Source organism: Cannabis sativa, chromosome 4, assembly GCF_029168945.1.
Source record: "Cannabis sativa cultivar Pink pepper isolate KNU-18-1 chromosome 4, ASM2916894v1, whole genome shotgun sequence".
Lineage (NCBI taxonomy): Eukaryota > Viridiplantae > Streptophyta > Magnoliopsida > Rosales > Cannabaceae > Cannabis > Cannabis sativa.
Genome location: NC_083604.1, coordinates 67439176 through 67459800, shown reverse-complemented (window position 1 = coordinate 67459800; position 20625 = coordinate 67439176). Strand labels below are relative to the sequence as shown.

Genomic DNA, 20625 nt, shown 5'->3' with positions numbered 1-20625 from the left:
ATCATTGCTGAAAATTATGGTTGGACAGTGGTGGTGTCACAAGAATCAACCCGGGATGGTCACTAGAGCCAACGAAGTATGGGTTGTCTTCATTGGCTGGATGGTCATGAGAAGGAGGCTGCAAAGAAATGGGATCGTGAGCACTGTGTGAACCAAGGTGAGAGAGAGAAATGTTACCAACAATCACGACATGAGTGGATCTTGAAGGTATGGCCGGAGCATCCATGGAAGCGACTCCGACCAGAAGAGGAACGGTTGAGGAAGGACGAGCATTTTGAGGAGGAGACGGGATGACGTGTTGAAGATTGGGAGCCACAGCAGGCGGCTCAATCGGAGCTTCGGCTGACGGAGGAATCGTTTCTTGAACGATCGGAGCTTCAACGGAGGACACCACGGGAGTAGTGGTGGAACCGGCGAGAATGTTGTCGGCAATGGAAGCAGCAGCAGACGGAAGATTGCAATGAGGAGCAGAGAACCGGCGAGTTCGTGCCATGAAAGAAGGTGAGCTGTTAAAGTTCCACTAAGCCGTTTGAAGAACCTGCCAGATCCATAAAAAGAGGTACATGCCCGAAAAAAGGGGATCTGGTCTCCTAAAGGGAAATATTTGATACCATATAAGTAAAATGTGATTTATTATCTTGAGTAATAATAAATGTACACAGTAAAATGGTTTACATAGTGGTGGATATTCAACCCTAAAATACACACCAAACCCAACTAAGAATAACCTTATCCCTGTACCAAACATAAAATATTTGTTTAATATTTAATAAATACCATGTTCATAACGAAAAGGGAAATTTGATTTTCTATACTTAGAAAATTTTAAAATTTTTTCCCTAAATACATACTTAATAATATTGGTAATATATGACCACATTTCCCATATCCCACAAATACCTCTCCCATTTGAAAAAAATCAAAAAATGAAATCAGCCATGGATGCCTCATCCCGAACCTCTCTCTCCCATGGCTGCCTCATTCCGACCACCACGCCCGGCCACCGACGACTACCCACCACCCCGACTACGCACCACCGTCCGAACCACGCACGACCCAGCCCCTTCTCTCGAACCCAGCCCCTCTCTCTCTCTCTTCCTCTCTCTCAGGCGGGAAAAAAAAAAAAGACCAGAGGTCCGATGGTCGGACCACATGGTCCGATGGGGTCCGACCCATCGGACCATGTGGTCCGACCATCGGACCGATGTCTCTTTGTTTTCCTCAAACTGAAAAAAAAAAAAAAAACAATCTGCTACCCAGGTAACACTATATATGTATATATATATTTATATGTGTTCATGTATAGATGATATTTCGATGACACAAGCGTGCTCTCTCTCACTTTTGGTATCAGATTGGACCACGCACAATTGTTTTTTTTTTTTTTTTTTTTTTTTTTTTTTCGGTTTGAGGAAAACAAAGAGACACTGGTCCGATGGGTCGGACCCCATCGGACCATGTGGTCCGACCATCGGACCTCTGGTCTTTTTTTTTTTTTTTTTCCCAGTTTGAGAGAGAGGAAGAGAGAGAGAGAGGGGCTGGGTCGTGCGTGGTTCGGACGGTGGTGCGTAGTCGGGGTGGTGGGTAGTCGTCGGTGGCCGGGCGTGGTGGTCGGAATGAGGCAGCCATGGGAGAGAGAGGTTCGGGATGAGGCATCCATGGCTGATTTCATTTTTTGATTTTTTTCAAATGGGAGGGGTATTTGTGGGATATGGGAAATGTGGTCATATATTACCAATATTATTAAGTATGTATTTAGGGAAAAAATTTTAAGATTTTCTAAGTATAAAAAATCAAATTTCCCAACGAAAATGCTAGTTACTCTCGTTCGAACCCGGAACAGCAATCGTCTCGTCATCTCAATTCTTGTACTAACTTAAAACCCATTCACTGGAACATTATTTGCACGTGTTCTCACAGCGCGTGTACTAATATCGTTTGTGAATGTAAAGACATAAACTGCGGCTGGGCACTGGCCTCTGGGCATCACTGTCTTTGAATTGAATAGTAACGAGAAGACGAGGGCTGTGTCCCAAAGCCGGTAGTGGGTCTGGGTTGCCCGATCCTTTTTCTAAATCTTCAAGTTTTCACCAACTCTCTCGCTCGAGGTATTTCATCTTTTATTCAATTTTATTTCTTATCAAAATCTTGATCTGTTTGGTTCAATTTTATCTTCTTTGTTTGCTTTTTTTTTTCTTTCTAATTTTTTATTATTTTTTGGAAATTATGAAATTAGATTATATGTGGGTAATTTCTATTATTGTTTTGTTTCGCTGAGGGTGAAAGTTAGGATCTTTCAGTTATGATCAGTGCAAAACCAGTAAGAAAGTTCGGAATTGTAGTAATGTTATACTGGGATTTCTGCGTAGTTAGGATTTATATTATCATTTAGAAAGCGTTGTATTTGAATTTTGGGGTGCAGATGACCAGACTGGCCAGCTGTATTCATGTGTATGGTTAATCAGCTTTGTATTATTGTATTTTTTCCCCCTCCATTGATGTTTTACTTCTAATTTGGAATGTCGTTTGATATTTTAAATTTGGCTTGTTACACTTATATATTGTCAATGAAATTGAGTGAATAATTAACAGTGAGATGGGTTAGATATCGTTATCATCAAACCAGTTTCATAACTTTTTTTGAGGGGTTTTTTTTTTCATTGCTAAGAGTTAAATAAGTTGCATTGAATCGTGTTTCTGATATGGTTGTAAAAGAAAGAAAGTCTTGACTTTGTTTGTGCTTTCTTTTTTGATTTTTCATCATACGAGCTCCATTTATATTTCTGAAGGTGTAAAGTTCACACTGTTTTTATCTCTTTCTATCTTTGTAGTTTGCTGTACCATTTTCTATTATGTATTGTGTATAGTGTTTGTTAAGTATTTCCATTTTTTTTTCTTCTTTTAACTTTTTTGTTTATACCATCATCAGTAGAAACTCAAAGTCAGAAAAAGCTTAGTGAGATGCTTCCTCCACAACCCGGAACATTTGAAGATCGTGAGGACCTCATCAAATATGTACGTGATTTTGGTGCTAGTCAGGGATATGTCGTGACTATAAAGAAGTCTAGGAAAGATAGAAGAGTCATCCTTGGTTGTGATAGAGGGGGTGTATATCGTAATAGGCGAAAAATTGATGAAAGTAAACGTAAAAGGAAAGCAAGTTCACGCCTTATAAATTGTCCTTTTGAAGCCATTGGTAAAAAAGAAGATGATTTATGGGTGCTTGCGGTAAAAAATGGGGAGCACAATCACGAAGCTCTAAAGGACATGTCAGAGCATCCTTATAGTCGCCGTTTTACTGAGGAAGAGGTGAGGCAAATTAAAGTAATGACTGAAGCTGGTGTTAAACCTCGTCAAGTACTTAAGGCTCTCAAACAAAGTAATCCGGAGCTGCAGTCAACCCCAAGGCATTTGTACAATCTCAAAGCTAAGATTCGTCAAGGAACTGTATCAGGTATTGTGACTTTCCTTGCAATTTTGGAGATATTGAACAAGCAGTAGCTAAGTTTTATCGTAGAATCTGAATAATTTCATAATCTTGTTGGTTAGATTACTGTTTTGTTGATTGATATGAGATTATGTGGAAATTGTCTTTTTCGCGAAAACATGTATTGGTTGTTGGTAGATGCAATGCAGTTTCCTGGGTGAGCATTTTTATGCTTGCCAAAAACAAAGCGATGTCATTTTTGTGCTCAATTCTACTTCTCATGGTCTTAATAGACTGGTATATCATAAGAATTACTTTCAATGCTGTATTTTTTTTTCTCAGTTTCTACATACAAAAAATATGATATTTTAGTTATTAATCAGTACTTCTTAATCCAGGTAACATGTTAGGATTAATTATGACACTAAGTTCTTTTCTTTTCAAGGTTAAGGCATGACATTGAGGTTTTACAACAATCAAAATCTTACATATTTCCTTTTCAAATATAATAAGAATACATTTATAATTCTGCAGAAATATCCAAACAGTAATGGCGAGGAATAATCTAAATTACTTTTGTTCATATCTCTCAGAATAATGTAAAGAATTGGTAGTAACTACTAACTAGTTATTTGTAACTGGGGGATATTCTTGCAGAGAAAAGTTTCAACTCATGGAGACCTAACAGATCTGTTCCTGTGAACACAAGTACATCTAACACTGAGAGAACAATGATGCAAAATAACCAGCCGGTAAGATGCTATGCTCAAGTGAGTGGGGATGTGTTTTATTGTCCTGGGCTGCTTTATCGTGCTTATTGAACAAGTTGGGTATTACAACTTATTTTAGATTCAAATATAGCTGAAGGTTCCTAATTTTGTTGGAGGGAAATTTGTGGATTCTCATGCTAGTTCAGTCGTTGATGTTATCAATCCGGTAATCTTTGCTTTGCTTAGTTTTTTTTTTTGCCTCTTATATTGTAAGTTGTACATTTCAATCGTATAATTGTTTATAAATTTTTCTTGTTAAGGCAACACAAGAGGTTGTTTCTCAAGTCCCAATAAGTACGTATGAAGAATTCAAAGCTGCAGTTAGTTCAGCCAAGCAAGCTTTTCCTTTGTGGAAAAACACGCCTATTACCACTCGTCAACGTATCATGTTCAAGCTTCAGGAGCTCATCTCCAGAGATATTGTTAGTAAATTGTAAATTTAAAAATGATTTAGTGAGTTTATAAATATTAAAGTTGTCTAATAATACCATGCTTTTCAGGATAAGCTCTCCGTGAATATTACAATGGAACAGGGTAAAACATCAAAGGATGCTCATGGTGATGTGCTTCGCGGTCTAGGTTAGTATTTGCGTAATTATCTTGTTGCTATGTCTGACAGCATTATGGTTCTTTGCTGAAAAGATTGGCTGATTGCTTTTTTATTTTTTTGGCTGTAGAGGTGGTTGAGCATGCTTGTGGGATGGGAAATCTACAAATGGGGGAGTTTGTTCCTAACTCATCCAATGGAATTGACACATACTGCATTAGGGAACCTCTTGGTGTTTGTGCTGGAATATGCCCCTTCAACTTTCCAGCAATGACTCCTTTATGGGTGTGTCTAACTATTCTGTTACTTTTTCATTCTTCATCATTTGTCATGCTTCATCGTTCCTCCTTTTGTTTGTTCTAAGATTTCCTTTCATATGTGTTTTTCCCTTCATATATGTGTTATTCCCTTCATATATGTGTTTCCTATACTCATTAATTAGGGTAGTCAAACTTTTAGAATTTTCTTTGAACCAACTTTAGATTTAATTGACATGATTGTTATAAATGGTCCCTTAAAGCTTTTGTAGCATTTTAAGGTAGGTGTGGAAATTTTTATTGTACTTTGATTACATTTTTGTTTTCTTTCCTTCTAGGGTTTTCCTTTTATTTGTTAACGTAGCTTAATTTGTTCTTTTCTTCTAGGCTTTTCCTTTTATTTGTGAAAGTTAGCTCTATTATTAGAGTTGGATTAGAGGGGAAACATTTGACGGGCATGGGTTCCAAATTAGACCTCATCCCCATTCATGAGGTCCCATTGTGAGGTCAACTTTCTTCCTGTTGCTCCTTTCAACAGAAGAGATCTAGGACTATGATTGGCTGTTGCCTGTTGGGGCTTTAGTGGCCTCAGCTGCATAATGTGGAGGGTAAAGAGAAGGAAAGTGAAATAAATTTTTTCAACTAAGATGTTCTCTTTTCCATGATTTTGCAGATGTTCCCTATTGCAGTTACATGTGGGAATACTTTTGTCCTTAAGCCTTGTGAAAATAATCCAGGTAATCCCATTTAATGCTATTCTTTACTCTTGCCTTACTTGTTTTTTCGCTCTTGAATGAAAGTTCTATGTAGGACATTTTAGTGAACTGCGTGTGGCTTGAAAGCCTTGTGTATATGGTTAGAGTATATCTGTTATGTGCATGGTGTTAACATGCACTTCTATTGACACTTTTTCTCTTGTTATTTTTTCCCCAGGGGCTTCATTGATGCTAGCATCACTAGCAACAGAGGCTGGTTTGCCTGATGGAGTCTTAAATGTTGTTCATGGTGCTCATGTAAGCCATATTATTTCAGAAACAAATTCTTTTTTTTTTTTTCAAATAACATATCCATATGAATACGATATGCTATTCTTTGCTTATGGTGCTCGTTCAGAGAAAGGGGTGGGGGTTGGGGTGGATGAAAAATGCTTCTTTCACGTTCCTGTGAATATGATGTATGTACTTGATAATTTTTGAACTACACAACAATCTGATCATCCATTTTCTCTGAAATGAATCTGGCAAATGACTATGTTGGTTAAAACAAGAAGGGGCCATACTTTATAAAAAACGTTATTATGGGAAAGTAGGCCCAGAAATACCGCTTTTATTTTGTAAGTAGCAAACACTCAATGGGTCAAAAATGAGTTCATAAGGACAATTTGTTCGTTTAATTTCTTAGTTGATTTCAAAATTTATTCTATGTTTTTCAGTGATGACTGGTCTTATGTTGGAAGTAGACTCCCTCAATGATAATAGTGCGCTAAAGAAAATTATTTGCTTAATAGTTAGTGTCAAACAAATATTCTTTGATTTTTCATTGCGAGTAAATCACAAACTATATTTCTCTTTTTCTAGCCAGCCTGGTTTCACGTGTTGGACCTAATATATTAAGCATCTTCTCATTATTCTTTAACCTCCCTTCTAGGAATTTGTTTATTTTCTGTTCCCTTTAACTATTCTGTTACTGCAAATGTCTGCATCTGACACTGTAACTTCTTGTTTTTTCCCCCTGGAAAATAATTTTAACAGGATATTGTAAACTATATCTGTGATGATGATGACATAAAAGCGATATCCTTTGTTGGTTCAAATGCAGTAAGTTCTCATTTAGATTTTTATTGCTCCAAAATTTAAATATATTTGTTAAGTCTGTTGACATGATTCCAAGTTCAGACCACTCATCTTGGCTACCAACTCGTGTATAATCTTATTGCGGCAGGTCTACTAAATCTCTACACTGAAAATAACAGTCCTCATACATTTAAATAAGTTTATGTGTTTTAATGCAATTTGTTGTGAGCTAAAATTTCATTTCTTTTATTTGCTGACTGGGTTTTCATTTGGCCTGTCTGAATGATTTATGTTTTGGACTTCAAATATTTTCTAAAGCTTATTGCATTGCTCTGGTTACATTCCTGTCCCACTCTTTTCTTTTAATTACTCTTCACTTGCTCAATTACTTTTTAGGCTGGGATGCACGTATATGCTAGGGCAGCATCTAGGGGAAAGCGTGTTCAGGTGATTTAACTCCTCTCCCTCTCTCTCTCACACACACGCGTGTGCACACAAGTGGGAAATTAGCTATTCTAAACTCAAGGTTGGAATAACTGATAACTTTGTTGACTCTTTAGTCCAATATAGGAGGGAAGAATCTTGCAGTCATCATGCCTGATGCTAGTGTGGATACCACCTTAAATGCTCTAGTTGCTGCTGGTTTTGGTGATGCAGGCGTGGCTACCAGCACAGCTATTTTTGTCAGGGGTTCAATTCCATGGTATTTTGTGATTTGCATTAACCACCTCCCCCTCCTCTCTCTCTCCCTCTCTCTCTCTCTCTCTCTCTCTCTCTCTCTCTCTCTCTCTCTCTCTCTTGTGTGTTAAATAGTTGACTGCTTATTGAATTTAAGTAGGGGGTTGATTATCAAATACTCGATCTTGAATTTAACTTAGTTTATTTAAGGTAGATATACAAGGACTCAATGAACAAAGTTCAAGTTTCTGAAGAGATAAATTCCAAACAAGACATTAGCGTTAGGATAATTGAATTAGTGTAGGTAGCTGCATGTCAGTTATTAGATGGAAAATATTGGAATGGTGTGATTAACCTCATGATAAAACATGCATATTTCACAAAGCAAATTGCATATTGGACTTTTTCTTTCTTTTTCTTTTGCTGACTTAATTCTCTTCACTGAAGACTGAATGAAAGAAAACCTTCATGTATGATGTGCGTAATCAGTTCAACATCCTAATATTTTTTTTATTATTTATTTTTTTGTGGAGTATAAGTTTTAGTTTTATATTCTGAAGTCGGTTTAAATTTTTGTCTCAAGATTTTAGAAATAGCAAGTTCCTTAATTTAGGAAGGCTAACATACATGTGTATGCGCAACATGTGACCAAGGGAGAGGCAATTTATAAAATTGTGTTTGAGATCTTTCTAATGTCAGTACATTCTATTAGTATACATATTATAGGGTTGTTATTCATTTTATCATGTATCACAGAAACTGTTTTGTTGTAGTTTGTTAACTTAGACTTTTGTCCAAATGTACATCTAGTTTTGTTTTTGTAGGCTTGAATTTCATTTTGTAATTAGTGTCAGTCCTTATTTGTCTACCTATAAGTTTCTTTCTCTACTTCTTTCTTCTGGTTGAATCTAATTATCCATCTTTCTATATAAGCTGACATTCTAGTTATTGAGTATTGTTAGGCCTCCGGGAGTCAAATAGAAAAAAATCAAGTAGTGGGGAGTGTAAACAAGTGTGCTGGTTGTCTTGATGAAGTGTAAGACTTTCTAGAACCAATGATATATTTAAATAGTGTAAGAGAGATGGAATGGGGATTATGAAGTTGTATGAATTTGGATTAGGAGCTATTTGCTATTGCGAGTGGTTTCTTGAATACTACCATTTAACTGTTCTGTGAATATATTCGGTCCTAATAAATATCTTACACTGTATCTATTTGTCTATCTAATTTTGATTTGTTCTAATCAATAGATTAGAGCTTGTATTATCAAGATGAAAAACAATACTACAGGAATGGGAGTACAAGCTACTTACTACACAAAAAGAAACATAAACAATCAAACCAAGCAAGCAGTTTTGTTATGAGTCATAGTTTCTATAATTTTAGTAGAGTTCTTATCATCTGCAACTGAATTGATTAAGATAATATTGGCAATTTCCTTGTATATTTTAGGGAAAAAGAACTTGTGGATCGTGCAAAAGCCCTGAAAGTCAATGTGGGAACTGATCCCAATGCAGACCTTGGTCCAGTAATTACTAAAGAGGTGCTTTACTTGCTTCCAAATTTGGTCGGTTTATCTTAAGGGGTTATTTTTAACTCTTTTCCCTATTACTTTACCATTTATTAAACTTACATCCTAAATATGTATCTTAAGTGTTTAGATTTACAGCCATTCAATCTTATATTATATCACCTGAGTCCCCATAGTACCGTTCCAACACTTCTCTATCAAAAGTCACTTTTTTGACTATACCATTATTGTGCTCAAAATATGAAGTGCTGAACAAATCTGTTTTCTGCCATTTGGATTTTTGGTTTTATCTTGACCTCTACACGTGCTAAGTTAGTAGTAAAATGATAAATCTTACAATCAATTTTTGGTATAAATATAGATGGCAGATGCTTTTATGGATGCAAATGGATTATCTGGCACCTCTGAAAATTTTAGGAGTAAAATATCTCTGATCATGTGTGAAAAGTGTGATTTCAATTGATTTTTTTTCATGGAAATATGTTTTGAGGACTTAAGTGATATGAAATCGAAAGGTTGGGATATAAATGTTAAAAAATGTAATTAGAATCTAATTAAGTATAAGTAGTGGTAAATTATGGAGACCACACCTGAAATTAACATCTTAAGGAAGTAAAATGAGGTCTGAGTTTTTTTTATTCTTTTTCCTGCATAATTTGAAAAACAATTCATACTTACATTGATAATTTTCAATATAGTATCATATTACTTATATAAGCTTTGATGTGCTTGGAATAAGCAGGCAAAGGATCGCATATGCAGATTAGTTCACAACAGTCTCGAGAGTGGTGCTCGACTTTTGCTTGATGGGAGAAAAGTTGTGGTAATTCTTTGTTCTGGTTCTTGTTATTAATTTGAATTATCGTAGGCATAGATGTCTGTGCAAAATTGAAGTTGCTAAAATGTAAAATCTTCCTTCTGTAAGCACTGTTACAGTCACCTTGTTGCCTATCTTCTCCAATTTTATTTATAGGACAGAAAGATAATGCTGTACACTTTTTCTTTTTCTTCATTCCATTAAGCTTTTTCCCGTAAAGAGTAGTGCTAGAATTTGTGTAAAGAACATACAGGCATTGGGCTTGCCTTGAATCTTTAGGCTAACAGCCATATGTTAAATCCCTTAAAGTAGTTATCCAGAAACATTTTCTTAGCTATTTATTTATTTTTAAATTTCCTTTTGTAGGTTCCAGGCTATGAGAATGGGAGTTTCATTGGTCCTACAATCTTAAGTGATATTACAACCAACATGGATTGCTACAAGGTACTCTCTCATATTTTCACTATATGGAGTGAATGGGCTTGGTTAATTATGAATCTCAGTTCGCAGAAGAGTTTACTGTATCTTTTTATTGAGCAGGAAGAGATGTTTGGACCGATTCTTCTTTGTATGCAGGTAATTTCAACCTCTTTGCTCTCTTTCTCTCTATTTATATGTGTGTTTTTTTTGCATATTCTTTGCAGTGTTTACCAGTGTTATATGATATTACTGTGTTAGTGTTTGATCACCAAATGTTCTGTTATCTCTCTACAAACAGGTTGACAGCCTAGAAGAGGCCATCATGATTGTTAACAGAAGCAGGTACTATTAATAAATATCCAGTAGATCTTTTTCTAAAATCTGGGATGGATGCTAATGCCTCTTGTAAAATTGTCAAATGACTTTGCATTTGATTATTTGTTTGGTGAGCTCCTAATTCTTGGAAAATATCATGTGAAAAATTGTCATCATATTATCCCAATTAGTCAACAAAATTATTGAGAGGGAGAGGGAGAGGGAGAGAGAGGGGGAGAGGGAGGAGGGATATTTTTTTCGTTTTTGTTTTTTGCCATGGATCTTGAATCTTGTTTCATGTTAAATTTTCTTTGAAAATAAGTTAAAAAGAATCATTTTTAGTCTTGTTTGGAAACTATGATAATAATTCCTTAAGGTGATAGTCTTTGCTAGTTTATTGTTCATAAAAGTCCCGATTTAGGGACACTTAAAAAATGAGAACATACAATTTCATTTTATGAGATATTTCCATGAAAGTATTTTCCCTTTCATGGAAAACATTTGGTTTTTTGATATCGTGTTTCTCCTAGTTACTACTTCGTAATTTGTAGTCCTTGGGACATTTTTGATGCTTTGTATTCTCTCAGGTATGTTAATGGAGCTTCAGTATTCACCACATCTGGTATTTCTGCAAGGAAGTTTCAAAATGAAGTTGACGTTGGACTGGTAAGGCATTCTACTAGAGTTTCTTGAGATGAGAGAGTCAAGAATTGCCATATTCAATTATTAAGTGATCTTGACTCTGGCATCAACCTGTGTATCTGGTGGTTAAGTATACAAAATTGATGCCAAACAATAATACAAATTATTTCCTAAAAAAAAATTAGAAAAACCCTATAATATGATTTGATCAGAATGTGAAATGTTATTGCATATCATCTTTATGTGCTTTGATCAAGTTTTTGTAGGGCAGTTTTGAGAATGATATTCTTCTTCATGATTGTAATTACTCATGTCCTGCTGTCATGTATTTATTTAGGTTGGGATCAATGTTTCTGTTCCAGTTCCATTGCCATTTTCATCATTCAGTGGATCAAAGGCCTCTTTCTCTGGTTATATAACTCTCTGCAGTAAAATTTCTTTTTCTGTCAGACTGCATGGCTGAGCCATTTTCTGACTGTTATGTTTCTGATTCTTATTGCAGGTAAATCAGGAGTTCAATTTTACACCCAAATCAAAACTGTTGCCCAACAGTGGAAAGATTTATCAAGCCTAGTATTGCCTGTAGCTGTGCCTCCACCTTCTGAGAAAGATATGACAGGAAGAGCTGCGTGTTCAGCCTTGCCTTCTTCTACAGATAGAGATTCAGCAAGCCAGAGAGAGTCACCTTCTTTGCATTCAGAATCTGAGACTGATTCTCCAAGCCATGGAGTTTCACTCCCAATCACTTCATCTGAGGCAGATTTACCTAACCCGGGAGTGTCTTCTGTGTCTTCAACAGCTGATAGAGATTTGCCAAGCCGAGGTGTCTACCTGCCACCCGCATCAGAGAGGGAATTATCCAATGGAGAGATGTCGCTAGCTCTGCCTCCAACAGAACGGGATTTACCAAACCAAGGAGTGTCAATAACCTCTACCCAGATATCTGAGAGAATGTATATGCCACAGGCATCCAGGTGGGATGAAGCCTCTCATCCAACATCTCAAAGGAATGACGCGCTTCCGCCATCATCGGAACGAATTCATACTGCAACGTCTCAGAGGAGTGACAACACATCACTGGCTTCTCAGAGGACTGACATCAACATGGCCCTTACTCCTGAGAGGGTTTATATACCTGTCTCTCATGACACAGTAGGCTCAATGTCACATAGAAGTGACAATGTGGCAGCATCATCTCACCAAGCTGATGCTAATGTTCATCCAAGTTCTGAGAGGGTATATATGCTAACAACATCTCATCTGGGTGACAGTACGAGTCAAACATTTCAAAGGTCTGACGGCATGTTCACAACATCTGGGAGGCTATACATGCCAGCAACATCTCATCGCAGTGACCACATTGGCTCGTCCACTCAGAGGAACAATATTGCTCTACATTCAGAGAGGATATACATGTCTTCAGCATCTCAGAGGAATGACAATCTGGCTGCTGTTTCTCAATCATCTGATTCGATGCCTTCAACATCAGAGAGAATGTACTTGTCTTCTATTGCTCAGAGAAATACTGCCATGCCACCGACATCAGAGAGATTATATATCCACGGTACATCTCCTAGGTTATATCCTCAAAACCCAATGATATCAATGGAAGAATTTCCTAGCCAAGGATGATCAGTCTCTACCATCATCTCAGAGGACAGATTCCAGAGCCATCTATATTTTGGGGAATCAGGAACCAGTGAACAAAATGATGTTGGTGGTGTCAAAGAAGCTTCTTGTATTCGTTGAATCATCATGGATGTTTCTTTTAGGTGTAGGGTACTTACTGGGTACAACTCATAACTCCCCTGAAGCAAAGAAGTTTACAAGGGGCGGTTCGGGAGGAAAAATAAATAAATAAAAAGAGGAAGAGTCTTTTATCCCCATTGAGTTATTGAAGCAGAGGAAAAGCAACTGGTTCTTAATTTGCCAATCCCCATAATACCTGTCCATAAGAAATTGGGGTTATGGTCCAGAACAAATGAATCTTGTGGCTTGAATTTGAAATTAAATTGAAAAGCCATAATCATATTGAAAGTACATCCAAGGGTTCAAAATCTGACCATGAGACTGCCGAAAATGCAGTATCATGCAGTAAAAAGCAAGTTTGAACCTGTTTTAGCTTTGACTTGATGCAAAATTGCATAAGATGTGATCATTGGTCAGTTTCACTAATTGCTCGAACACTTTTTCATTTCTTGCTCTGGCTAATTGCTTGAGCGCTTGGCAAATCTATCTATCTCTCTCTCTCTCTCTCTCTCTCTCTCTCTCTCTCTCTCTCTCTCTCTCTCCATATACATGTACACATATATATATTAATATATATTGGATTAGTAGATATAAAATTTAGTGCAAATACAATGATGGCAATTGAGTGAAGCACAAGGTCTACATTACATGCTTAATGGCATGTAGATGACCAGATATTGCTTTAAATAATTTTCAATTTTCTCTTACAGATAAGAACAAGTATGAATTCAAGAGAAAAAAGTAATAAGATCTTAATTCCTTAATTTGGTTGTATTACAGGATTTTGTGTTTGTGTGTGTTTTTTAGGATAACAATGTAAGAGTACATTCACAAACACAAATGGAAGTGATTACATGTCTATTTGTAAAACAAATACTTAAGAGCACTTAGAAGACTAAAAGAGTATTTATAATAGAGATTTTTTAAAGGGTAAGTACTCTGTATTTTGTAAAAGTAATTTATTGGACTTTTTTTTGTTAAATGATAAAATAGATTTTTTATTTTTTAAAATAAAATTTAATGATAATTTGATTTAAAAGTGTTATGATAAAATTATTTATATTTTTGGTATCTGTTTGTGTTAAAAAATTGTCTTAAGAAGTGTAATAGATTATTTTTTTTTTCTTTTTAGTAAATATTTCATCACACTGAATTAAGAAAAAACCCATCAACCTACTAGCTTCCAAATTCTTTTGTGCAAGTCCCTATTTCGGTTATTTCTTTTTTAGATTGTGTTTTTAAGAAGTCATAATATATGAAAATGGGGTTGTCAAAAAAAAAAAAATATATGAAAATGGGGATTTTTGGTTTGAAACTGAAATAGTTGAAGAAGTTATAATTAAAAAAAAGTAGCAGCAATATAAGTTGCAGAGAAGCGCAAATGCAATAAATCAACGGAAGAGGGAGAGAAAATGCTGTGCATGAATACAGCCTTACTGACTACTTATCCTTCGAAGCTCAGAGTATGGAATTCATCAGAGTTATCAATTCCAGAAAGAAGAACTCATTTTCATAACAACTCTTACTCAGAAAATAATCACGGCGAAGTCTCACTGGTGGGTTCGAAAATTCCATTGCCTGCTCACGTCAAATCCATTACCAGCACTTCAAACCCTTTTGTGAAGCACTGTCTCAAGCTCCGCCTCAGCTCCTCTTATCGACATACTTATGGTTCTGTTCTCGTCGTTGGTGCCACCCCTATCAGGTTTCTTTGCTATGCCTTCTGAAATTTCTCTGGCAAAAATATTCTTCTATCTGTTTTTATTCCCAACTTGTTTGATTTCTGAGAAAGGATGGAGTTTCGATTGAAAACAAAGCCTCAGTGAGCTTTATTTTGATTTTTTGGAGTGTAATTATTGGCAATGTAGCAATTTTATTTTTTGTTGTCTAATAGTTTATAGTTATATTGTTTTTTTTTTTATTATTATTAGTATATATGATGAAATTGGCAACCATTTTCATGGCAAAAAAAGAAACAATTCTTGCGAATAGTTAATTAACTAATGATGAATTAATTGTTTGCTTGGCGGCTTGAACTATTGAACCTAAATCTAATATGCAATACAGAAAAACTCTAGCCAAAACCTTGTGGGATTGACCACTTGATTGTTGAATTGAATAGATATATAGTACAATAATTAGAAACTTTAAAATGCCAGCTGATGAAATGGTAGCAAAAAGTTTAGTTCTTTGGGATACTGGCATAGGATTAGGGACTGATTGGTTTAGCAAGTTTTAGATATCTAAATTATCGGGAATATTGAATGAAATCTTATAGAATAACTTCACTAGTGTAGTGTTAACTGTTATATACTCGTTTCATCAAATTTCTGTTATATACTTTTTTCTAGATTCCATTTAGAACTTAGAATTCCACATAATCCAATGTCAGCAATAACAACTTATCTACACTGTGGTAAAATTCTGACATAGGCATGTTTTCAGGGAGATATATAAATTTCAAGAGTCATTACATGAGAAAACTGTCAAAATGGATTGTTTACTTGTACTCGATAAAGCTGAAATACCTGACGAGATAGGTGGCTTTTCTGCTCGTATTGTGCGTGTGAGCAATGCAGTGATGAAAAAGCTTTCTGGGTTGCAATCAACTGAATCTATACAAGTAATTGGTCTCATGAGCATTCCTACCAGTTTCTTTAACTTAGATGATCAGCAACAAGAAGCAGGCTGTGAAAGATGGTTCCCAGTTGCACATAGGATTCTGGTCCTTGACGGCATCCAGGTGATTTTTGCTCTACTTATGTATTAAAGTTTTTTGTAATCTCCTTTTTTTCTGTGCTTAAAATGTAATGAAGTGTGTTTTCTTATATCTGGTATTTAACGGCAACATATTATGTTACTTATTCATCTTATTTATCCAATGCAGGATCCTGGAAATCTTGGTACGTTGGTCAGATCAGCCATGGCCTTTAAATGGGTATGGAATTAGTTGAAAAGTTAAAACACTCATCATTCTTACTTTGTAGTTCTGTTTTGTCTTCTGAGCCTTTCGTCAATCATCTCTGATTTTTGGATTCAGTTTACTGCCTTTAACATATATTGTTCAGTTATGTTTCCTTTCTATATCTCATTAATATCTACCCCGAAACCCTGTTGCATCTTTTGTTATATGTAAATACTGTTTGATAGCAGAAAAAAAGGGTCATGATTTGTTGACTTTAACTGAGAAGCCTAATCCCAGGATTAATTTTCAACAGGGTGGAATTTTTCTACTTCCTGGCTGTTGTGATCCATTCAACGATAAAGCAATCCGGGCAAGCCGAGGAGCCTCATTTCAGCTGCCTATAGTTTGTGGCAGTTGGTTCCATCTTGAAAACCTCATAAGTGAATTTCAAGCAAAAATGCTAGCTGCACATCCAGATAGTCATGATAAAAGGAAACCAGTCTTCCAACTTTCTCAAAAACTTGCCGATTCTTATTCAAATCTTCCGTTGTGCTTGGTTCTGGGTAGTGAAGGGGGTGGCCTATCAGAGAAATCTCGACATGAGTGTGAGCTTGTGAGCATTCCAATGGCAGGACAGTTTGAGTCTCTCAATGTTTCAGTTGCTGGTGGCATTTTATTGTACATGCTGCAGCCCAGAAATTAAATTTTGGTCTCATTCTTCATATGAAAATTACATTGTGGCATAATATAATATGTGCAAACAAAACTCAATCAGCATTGGCATAATCTCAAGATGAGGTGTCTTAATTTTGTTTTTATTGTACATAAAAAACATATGTATTTCGCTTCAGGTATGTAGGACATTATGGTTTCTTGGTTTGAAATATAGCACAGGATTCTTTTCTTGTAAATTGGCATTTTAAAGTTTCAAGAATATAAACATTTTGAGAAGAAAGAAAAGAGTTTGGCCAAGTTTCAAGACACTTTTGGTTCCATTTAAAAGTGTAGTTTGAAGAAAAAAAAACTTTGTTGGTCTTTTAACAATCACTTTAATAATTTTTAACCAATAGTAACTACAAATAAATATATTTATAATTATCTTAAAAATAAAAAATAAAACTTTATAAAGATTAAAGACTCAACTTTTCTTTGGGGGCATAGTGAAGTTTGAGTATTTGCTATAAAAGAGTTGTGGCATTTTTATTAAATTGAAAGGAGCAAATAAAGAGAAGCAAAAACCCACCAAAGAAAATTCACTGCCAATTTCAAATCACTGGAAGAAAACAGTAGTGAATACTCTAATGGCGATGAGTGGCGGCAAGCAATCTCCGGCGCCGCCATCTTCCTCTTTCATCTCCTTACGAGGATCTCTTCTCACTCTCGCCATATTCAGCTTAATCTCCTTCACTTGTTTCTCCTTCAAATCCATCCACTTCCAGAACCCTACCCCAACTCCTCAGGTACTTGCTTGGGATTCCACCTTTTCCGGTAAATTTCTTCAATTTCTCTGATCCTTTTTTGTTTTTGGGCTCTTTAAGGTTTCTGCTAAAATAGTAGAAGAGAGAGTGGTGGAAGAAGAACATAAGGATGTGCTTTCGGATGTATATCACTCTCCGGAGGTTTTCAGATTGAACTACGCCGCGATGGAGAAGAATTTTAAAGTTTATATATATCCCGATGGAGATCCCAAAACCTTTTACCAGACGCCGAGAAAGCTCACCGGAAAGTATGCAAGTGAGGGTTATTTCTTCCAGAATATTCGAGAGAGTCAATTCCGTACTGAAGATCCGGATCAAGCTGATCTCTTTTTCATTCCTATCTCATGTCATAAAATGAGGGGAAAGGTATGAACTTTGTTTGTTTGTTATTTGTTAAGAGAATTCGATAAAGTTGTACTTGATTGCTGAGAATATGTTGAGGTAGTAAACTTCAGTGTGTTTTGAAAAATCTAGTAGTTTTCGAAACTGCAGTGCTCGTCCAAGGGCCTGAGAATTTAGAAACCTTTTTACTAGGATTAGAATATGTGAATGTGGGTTACCTTTCTTAGGTAAGAAGATAGGTTTGCATTGTAGAAAAAAGTGTGGATGTGGAGATCTGAACTCCATGAAGTTAATTAAACATTACTGTGCTTTGAGGATTATTAATCATAGATATGGAATGATCTAATTTCGAAATAATAGATTCAATGACAAAAAGAACTCTCTGCGTTTGCATGGATTGATATAGCATTGTGATATGTATTCTCTATAGAAGGTTGAGTTTGTATATTAACAAGTGTGAGTTCATGTAACTGTTGCATTGGAAGGATATATTTTGGATAACTTATTAAAATTATGTGAGGGCGAAAGGTTATTTACTTATTTAGCATTTTACCTAATGGAATGCTTTTGGGGGAGGTAAAGATGATTTGTTAGTTTTATTACAATCCTTGATTAATACAGGATATCACACTCGTTGTGCTAATTTTATTTGTATTTAACCTTATTTTTTTGACCCTGAGTTTTGAATTCTCTGTGCTTGATCTTAAAAGGTCCAAAGTAATTATAAATAATAAATATATATTTTTTATGCTTATCAGGGAACTCCTTTTCTTCAGGACAGAAACTTTGGAATCGACATGCAATTAACATTACTTAATGTTTCTGGATTTAAATCATTTTGCTTAACCTTCTGTGTATTCTTATGGTACAAGTTGTCTGTAGGCATTGCTGGATTTTTTTTTTCTGTTTCGATTCACTCTTTTTCCATTCTTCAGTAAATTTACTCCACATTGTGGAATCCTCTTTTTGCTAATTAATCTTTTTTCCCATTTTCCTGTCAGTTTTGTTTATTTTCTTATTGTCTGAAATTTTTCGCACCTTACATGAGATCCTGAACTGGCTTGCTTCTAAATGAGCATGATCACGACCCAACAGTGTGTTACTCTAATTTATCATTTTTTATTCTGGTTAACCATGTGCTTATAAATATTTGCAGGGAACAACTTATGAGAATATGACCATAATTGTCCGGAATTATGTGGAGGGCTTAATTTCCAAATATCCTTACTGGAATAGAACCTTGGGAGCAGATCACTTTTTTGTCACTTGTCATGATGTCGGTGTTAGGGCAACAGAAGGACTTTCACTTCTTGTAAAGAATTCAATTCGAGTTGTATGCTCTCCGAGCTATGATGTTGGGTTCATTCCACACAAAGATGTTGCTCTGCCTCAAATATTACAGCCTTTTGCTCTGCCCGCTGGAGGAAATGATGTGGAGAACAGGTATGAGTATAGACATTAGTTTCTCGCTATCTAGTAGTGGTTGCCAATTAGTTAGTGCTGGGTAGTTAACTTAATTTGATTTTGTATTACTGTGTATTAATTACTGGCTAATCAAATGATGTTTTTCAGGACTGTCCTTGGTTTTTGGGCTGGTCATCGGAACTCCAAAATTCGAGTTATATTGGCACAAGTTTGGGAAAATGACACAGAGCTTTATGTATTAAATAACCGAATTAACAGAGCTACTGGGAATCTGGTGTACCAAAAGAGATTTTACATCACTAAGTACTGCATATGCCCTGGAGGTTCCCAGGTGAACAGTGCTCGAATTACCGATTCCATCCATTATGGATGCATTCCTGGTAAGAATTTGGTCTTTTTATTTTTGAAATCAGTAAGCTGTCCAGCACATGATGGCCCATTAATACTTTTTCAGCTTGCTTAACCTATAAACATCTAATACGAAATTTTGGGCCAGCCCATGACGTTTCATTCTTTTATCTTATTGAATTTTGCATGCTCAAACAATAACACTACTCTTGTTTCTGTTCATTAAATGAAAGAACCGATTTAGTCAATTAGGTTTTGGGGAAAGCAGTGGCTTACAGGGGTTTGTACTAAAAACAATTGATAAGAATCTGGTGTCATTATTTGAAAACATTTTGTGGTCCATCTTTTGAAGAGTTCTATGCTAACGTATTATAATCTGATGTCTTTTCCAGTGATATTATCAAACTATTATGATCTTCCATTCAACGATATCCTTGATTGGCGAAAATTTTCTGTGGTACTTAAGGAGAGTGATGTCTACCAGCTTAAACAAATTCTTAAGGACATACCTGATGAAGAGTTTCTTGCTCTTCATAGGAACTTAATTCAGGTAAGAGAGCCTCTCTCATCTTCAACTTCATTACTTAATTTCGTTTACAAAATGTTTATATGTTCAAAGAGCATATTTTTACATGGCATGTTTAAATCAGATTCAAAAGCACTTCCAATGGAACTCACCTCCAATCAAATACGATGCATTTCATATGGTGATGTACGATCTTTGGTTACGCCATCATGTAATCAAATACTAGTTAGTTTTCCAATGATGTGCTCACATTTTGTTTATAAACTGTAGCATAGCACAACCCAAAGTCTTGTAACATAAGGTAACTCTATTTTTTTGCCCTACATGTCCCATTTTGACAAACGAAAATTGAAGCTACGGTAACTAAACATCTCTATTGTTTTGTTCTTTATTTATTTATTTATGCAATGAAAGAAACCACCAACTGTAATCTAGTTGCGTTGTACAACATGCTTATTTATTTGACCAATTATTTATACAACTTGTTAGTGTTCATATGCAAATACAATTAACCTGTAAAGAAAGAAAAAACTGGGATGGAGTTTCTTAGAAGAATTTACATGATCAATCCCAAGTCGTGTGGACATGAAGAAAACCAATGTCTTTATGTGAATTTTCAATTTCATATAGAGAGTTGGTGATATATATAATGTG

General features: G+C 35.7%; 3 protein-coding genes across 5 annotated transcripts; all 3 read left to right on the top strand.

Annotated features, from left to right (window-relative positions):
• The first annotated feature begins 1821 nt into the window (after positions 1-1821).
• Positions 1822-13711, top strand: LOC115712420 (uncharacterized). Of its 2 annotated transcripts, none has more exons than XM_030640693.2 (20): positions 1822-2108; positions 2933-3454; positions 4085-4179; positions 4289-4363; positions 4458-4619; positions 4698-4776; positions 4875-5029; positions 5675-5738; positions 5935-6014; positions 6753-6818; positions 7191-7241; positions 7355-7497; positions 8926-9016; positions 9747-9827; positions 10188-10265; positions 10362-10397; positions 10540-10583; positions 11144-11222; positions 11536-11608; positions 11701-13711. In XM_030640693.2, exons 2-20 carry the CDS (start codon positions 2962-2964, stop codon positions 12828-12830), a joined length of 3075 nt encoding a protein of 1024 aa, XP_030496553.2. In that variant the 5' UTR covers positions 1822-2108; positions 2933-2961; the 3' UTR covers positions 12831-13711. The 2 variants fall into 2 exon arrangements, with proteins under 2 accessions (XP_030496553.2, XP_060970348.1); XM_061114365.1 differs by having other exon boundaries at positions 1829-2108; positions 2930-3454.
• Positions 13712-14115: 404 nt separating this feature from the next.
• LOC115712154 (uncharacterized) lies at positions 14116-16763 on the top strand. Its single transcript, XM_030640398.2, has 4 exons — positions 14116-14652; positions 15393-15690; positions 15835-15885; positions 16166-16763. Exons 1-4 carry the CDS (start codon positions 14360-14362, stop codon positions 16553-16555), a joined length of 1032 nt encoding a protein of 343 aa, XP_030496258.1. The 5' UTR covers positions 14116-14359; the 3' UTR covers positions 16556-16763.
• Positions 16764-16953: 190 nt separating this feature from the next.
• Positions 16954-20341, top strand: LOC115714778 (probable glycosyltransferase At5g03795). Of its 2 annotated transcripts, XM_030643530.2 has the most exons (6): positions 16954-17312; positions 17391-17696; positions 18829-19115; positions 19245-19477; positions 19838-19995; positions 20096-20341. In XM_030643530.2, exons 1-6 carry the CDS (start codon positions 17154-17156, stop codon positions 20195-20197), a joined length of 1245 nt encoding a protein of 414 aa, XP_030499390.1. In that variant the 5' UTR covers positions 16954-17153; the 3' UTR covers positions 20198-20341. The 2 variants fall into 2 exon arrangements, with proteins under 2 accessions (XP_030499390.1, XP_060970349.1); XM_061114366.1 differs by having other exon boundaries at positions 16983-17312; positions 19838-20341.
• The last annotated feature ends 284 nt before the right edge of the window (positions 20342-20625 follow it).

Bases quoted from the DNA above. Each gene is read 5' to 3' on its own strand.
- LOC115712420 (XM_030640693.2), top strand. From the start codon at position 2,962: ATGCTTCCTCCACAACCCGGAACATTTGAAGATCGTGAGGACCTCATC. The intron at 9,828-10,187 runs GTAATTCTTTGT...TTCCTTTTGTAG, and splicing joins TTGATGGGAGAAAAGTTGTG to GTTCCAGGCTATGAGAATGG. The intron at 10,266-10,361 runs GTACTCTCTCAT...TTTATTGAGCAG, and splicing joins CCAACATGGATTGCTACAAG to GAAGAGATGTTTGGACCGAT.
- LOC115712154 (XM_030640398.2), top strand. From the start codon at position 14,360: ATGCTGTGCATGAATACAGCCTTACTGACTACTTATCCTTCGAAGCTC. The intron at 15,691-15,834 runs GTGATTTTTGCT...TATCCAATGCAG, and splicing joins TGGTCCTTGACGGCATCCAG to GATCCTGGAAATCTTGGTAC. The intron at 15,886-16,165 runs GTATGGAATTAG...AATTTTCAACAG, and splicing joins CAGCCATGGCCTTTAAATGG to GGTGGAATTTTTCTACTTCC.
- LOC115714778 (XM_061114366.1), top strand. From the start codon at position 17,154: ATGGCGATGAGTGGCGGCAAGCAATCTCCGGCGCCGCCATCTTCCTCT. The intron at 17,313-17,390 runs GTACTTGCTTGG...GGGCTCTTTAAG, and splicing joins ACCCTACCCCAACTCCTCAG to GTTTCTGCTAAAATAGTAGA. The intron at 17,697-18,828 runs GTATGAACTTTG...AAATATTTGCAG, and splicing joins GTCATAAAATGAGGGGAAAG to GGAACAACTTATGAGAATAT.